This window comes from Manduca sexta, unplaced genomic scaffold (genome assembly GCF_014839805.1).
Source record: "Manduca sexta isolate Smith_Timp_Sample1 unplaced genomic scaffold, JHU_Msex_v1.0 HiC_scaffold_1034, whole genome shotgun sequence".
In the NCBI taxonomy this organism is placed as follows: domain Eukaryota; kingdom Metazoa; phylum Arthropoda; class Insecta; order Lepidoptera; family Sphingidae; genus Manduca; species Manduca sexta.
This window is the reverse complement of record NW_023591859.1, coordinates 1-4,869: the sequence shown is the minus strand read 5'-3', so window position 1 is coordinate 4,869 and position 4,869 is coordinate 1. Positions and strand designations below refer to the sequence as shown.

General features: G+C 60.2%; 2 protein-coding genes across 2 annotated transcripts; both read right to left on the bottom strand.

Annotated features, from left to right (window-relative positions):
• Window positions 1-1,021: 1,021 nt before the first annotated feature.
• LOC119191100 lies at window positions 1,022-1,804 on the bottom strand (the record flags this gene model as incomplete). The annotated part of the gene is made up of 2 exons (XM_037444979.1): window positions 1,599-1,804; window positions 1,022-1,193 (listed from the first exon to the last, which is right to left on the bottom strand). Coding segments are annotated over exons 1-2 (378 nt in total), but the record flags the coding sequence as incomplete, so codon positions are not given.
• Window positions 1,805-3,108: 1,304 nt separating this feature from the next.
• LOC119191101 lies at window positions 3,109-4,749 on the bottom strand (the record flags this gene model as incomplete). Its single annotated transcript, XM_037444980.1, has 1 exon — window positions 3,109-4,749. A coding segment is annotated over one exon (1,641 nt), but the record flags the coding sequence as incomplete, so codon positions are not given.
• Between the last annotated feature and the right edge of the window lie 120 nt (window positions 4,750-4,869).

Sequence of the window (4,869 nt, the reverse complement as noted above, 5' to 3'; positions counted from 1 at the left end):
GTCTCCTCTGGCGGCGGGAGGGATCTTCTCTCCCGATCCCTCTCGGCACTCTGCGAGATGACTACCTCACAAAGTGGGCCACCGCACGCCAGGATCCTTTGGCTGCCGACCATGGAAGCGACCACGGCTGGCAGCGAAAGATCTCCTCCGACTGACTTGATCTAAGGGCGCTGCGCTCTTCGTCCCAGGCTGGACAGAACTCCAAAGTATGTTGGGCCGTATCCAGCGGGCAGTTGTCACAGTGGTGACACACGGCCGACACCTCCGTACCTACGATCCGGTACAGATACTCACCGAAGCAGCCATGCCCGGTGAGTACCTGTGACAACCGAAAGGTTGCCGCACCGTGGCGCCTGTCTAGCCACTCGGCAAAGACAGGCCGCACTGCCGCAACGGTCCGGAGCCCCGCTGTCGGAGCCTCCAGCCTGAGACGCCACTCCTCCACGGCGGCTCGTCGTAGGGAGGCCCTCTTGGCCTCCACCTCCTTCAGGGCCGGACGCTGCCCGCGACTGAACGCCTCCTCCCGCCAATGAAAGCACCAGACAGAGATTTGGCGTCCAGATCCCAGGGCAGGAATCCAGCCAATAAGCAGCCGCCTCGAACGAAACCGTGCGGTATGCCTAATCGCCCGCTGCGCCACTACGCGCGGGCCCAAGAGAGCGGCAGAACGCTCTCTCTAGGGGCATCAGCCCAGAACAGGGCTGCCGTATAGTGCCATGGACCGCACGACTCCGTGGTACAACCTTCGGCAAGGGATACCAGGACCCTCCAGGTTGGGCAGCAGACTGGAAAGAGCGCCCGCTGCCCGGGACAATTTCGTTCGCAACTTTAAGAAATGGGTGCGGAATTCCCACCGGCTATCTAACACTAGACCTAAGTATTTCATATCTTTGCCGATGGGAATCCGCACCCCCCAACGATGTGGGCGCCGGCTGGTGGCCTCTGCGAGGCCCGTGAAAACAAATGGCCTCGGTCTTCTCGAGAGCCACCCTTCAAACCCTAAACGTCGAATTCGGCTAACAACGTGGCCGGTGCCCACCGCCGCTAAAATTGCGGCGCCCTGGAAGGTCCTAGATGTCGCCGTGATCAATGTGTCGTCAGCGTAACATGTCACGCCGACTCCCCGAAGAATTGGCACCACGGAGCACCCAGTCATACCCGATGTTCCACAGGAGAGGGCCCAAAACCGAGCCCTGTGGAACACCGCAAGACATTGCTCTGCGATGCCACCCGTCGGCACCCGGATACACTACGTGCCTGTCGGACAGATACGCGTGCACCAGACGCCGAAGATAGGGCGGCACCACGTGGTACCGCAGTGCCTCGTGGATGCAGGGCCAGGGCAACGAGTTAAATGCATTGGAGATATCCAACGATACCGCTATAACTACGCTGCCTCCGGCCACTGCTTCCTCCGCCTGTGACTTCACCGCAGAATCGCGTGGACGTGTAGGTCGTCCCTCCTAAATCCGAACTGGTTGTCGGCCAAATTTGGACCGACCCTCTCGAGGTGCTCGACGAGGCGAGCATGGATGATACGTTCGAAGAGTTTGGCGACCTCGTCGAGCAGCACGATGGGCCGGTAGGCCGACGGTGACTCTGCGGGCCGTCCCTCCTTCTTGAGCAGGACGAGCTTCCCGGTTTTCCAACGCACCGGGAAGACACCCTGCTCCAAACAGGCGGAGAACAAACTGCGGAGCCTCGGACCCAGGTGCTCGAGGGCTAGCACCCAGGCTCTCCCGGGGATGCCGTCAAGCCCCGGGGCCGTGTTTTTACTCCGCAGTCGAAGCACCGCCGCCCGCATTTCCGCGGGCGACACCTCCGGGATATCCCTTGCCGAACTCATTTCCGACGATGGCGCCACTTCTGGTGGCGCCATCAGTGGAGGAGTGGTCTCCACCATGGCCGGGAACAAGGCCGCGACTACTTCGGATAGAAGATCTGGCCGGAGACTCTGAGACAGCGGGGGCGTCGCTGGGCGAAGCTTATTCATCACCAACCGATAGGGGCGCCCCCATGGGTCACCGTCGAGAGTCTCCAGAAACTCTCTCCGTGCCGCAACCTTGGCCCTATGAATGGCCACGCGCAGCGCCTCTTCGCCTCCTTGTAGAGGCTGTAGAGCTGCCGCTCCTGGTCTGTGTGATTCTCGGTTCGAAGCCGGCGTCGGCGATGCCTGGCGTATCGACGGCGTGCAGCAACACAAGACGCGCGCAACTGCGCTAACTCCGCCGACCACCAGTACACCTGTCGTCGCGGTGGGCGACGGAGAGCCCGGGGCATGGCGGCGTCGCAGACATCAGACATTGCCACCCCGAACCACTCCGCCTCCTGCTCAACCCGTACCGGTCCGTCCTGCACGGGGAGCCACGACATGACCAGAGCGGCTAGCACTAGGGCCTCCTTATCGAGGCGACGAAGAACCCACCGCGGGCCGTCCCGATTCGGGGCACTCGGTCGACTACCGGGCTGGACACTCGCGGACGCAGACGTCGAACCTGATATAACGATGGTCTGACAACGTCTCCACGCCCACAAGGACTCTCCAGCCTTGGACACGGCGTGCGACGGCGGGACTCGCGAACGTCAGATCAACTATAGACCCGCCGTTGTATCGCACACACGTGTCCACCGACCCCCTATTCAGGACGACCAGACCGACAGAGATAGCCCAGTCCTCCAGGACCCCACCGCGAACGTTGGTCGCCCGCGAACCCCAAACCACGGATTTGGCATTGAAGTCGCCGGCAACGATCGCCGGGTGAGGTTGGCCTTGCTCCACCAGGGCCCCCAGCCTAACGAGAAAGGACTCAAATTCGGCGAGGGGTCTGTTGGGAGAAAAATAAACTCCTACTATCCAAAGGTTTCCCAACAGAGCCGCGACGCATCCCTGTCCCTTCACTACCTTTTCAAAGGGAGGGGAGCCAGCGGCACCCTGGGTGATGATGGCCACCAAACCGTTAAGGTCCCCGATCCAATTGTCACGAGGCGGGACGAAATACGGCTCGGCGACCACGGCCACTTGCACCGACCACTGCGCCAGGCTTTGGGACAAGAGATCCTGGGCTCGGGCGCAATGGTTGATGTTCGCCTGGAGGAACTTTAGGTCCATTATGGGGCAATCACTTCGGCTACCTCCATCTCGACTTCTTGCGGTGAGCTCGCTGACTGCGACTGGGCCGTAGCCTCAGAGGCAGCCGGTCTCCTGCGCGGGCGACGCCGGGTTTTCCGGGAAGAGGCAAGACATGCCTTCCCCCCCATTTGATGCCCGGCGGGCTTACCAGCTGCGGCACATAGGGCGCATTTGATCGCCCCTTCGCATTGCCGGGCTTTATGTCCCGATTCACCGCAGCGGTAGCAAAGATCGCTGCGGTCTACGGGTCCGTCACATACGTTTTGCACATGACCGTGCTCAAGGCAGCGATAACAGCGCATCGGTCGCGTCTCGAGCACGGTCACACGGGCTATCGTCCACCCGATTTTCAAGCGGCCCGCCTTAATTCTAAGGGCCGCCTTCGTGGGCACCTTGGCCCATACGGAGCCCATGCCCGATTTAGCGGGGCGAATTTGACCTACTTTAATCGAGTCTGGGCCACACTCGCCGACACTGCAGAGAGCCGCTGCTACTGTTTCAGGAGTTGCTGCGGGGTCAAGCTCTGAAACACGTAGCTCCGAACACTTGGTGGGCCGGGAAACTATGACGTCCTCTGACCCCCCAAAATATTCCCTTAGCCTCTTAGCGAGGGAATCAGCCTTCCGCTCAGAATCAGCCCCGGGCACCTCATACAGCATGGCACCTGTGGCTGCATATTTCGGCCTGAGTCGATCTATGTCTAGCCCGTCAAGGCTTACCTGACGCTGAGCATTCGTTAAGACCCCAGCGTATGTTAGGCCCTTTTGGACAGCCGCCGTCGTAAGGGAAATCACCACTGCCGCGGAACGTGGTGACCGCAGCTTTGGTTCAGCTCGGCGCGGTAGTTGCTGCGGCAAAGACTTTGCAACTGATGCCGCATTCTGTTTGGCTCTCCTCGACTTTCTGCTGGCCACCACAGTCCACGGCGTCTCAGTCGACGCAGGGACTGGAGGTAGCGGGCACGGCTCTGTGGCGAGTTGCATAGTGGGTGCCGCCTCTTTCTTTTTGCCCTTTTGGGACATTTGGCTGTTGGCCGATTTCCCAACCAGAATTTTCTCCGTGACGTTTGGCGATTTGGAGGTGCCCGCAATTGACTGCATTAACGCACTTGAAGACTCGGCTGCAGGGATTGAGCGAACCGGCTGCATAGCTCCCTTTCCTTTTCCCCTACCTTTTCCTTTGGTCGAAGTGGATGCGGGTGCTCCGTTGACATATCCATCCTGCACGGGGAGTGAGGTGTCCACAGGGGCGGAGCGCCTCTCATGGGCCAGAGATGGTCTTTGCGCCGGCCCTGCGAGCACCGATTCCAGCCTGGCCTGCATTCTAGCCTCCATTCGCTCCAACATCTCCTCCGTTGGATGCTTACTCGCAGCCGCCTCTACCTCCTCGAGGCGACGACGGAGGGTGGCGTTCTCCTCTTGCAGCTGCTTCATCGCAGCCTCCAAGCGGGCACTATTTTCACGCCATCTCTTCGCCTCGCCTTCAAGGCGGGCAATTAAGGTGGGCTCGGTCACGTGGTCTTTCTGTGAGGTCCCCTTAAAATTCTCGATCACCTCAACAGCCTTGGATGACGCTGGTGATTTGCCGGAACGGAGCTTTCCTGCCAATTTCTTTTCCGCCTTTTAGCGAGCAATTGCTCTCAATGCGCTGAGAGTGTCTCCTCCAGAACCTCTTACTCCGCATTGACGAGCAACTCTCGCTCGACTCTGAGTCGATAGGTATATCGAGCGGCTGAGCAA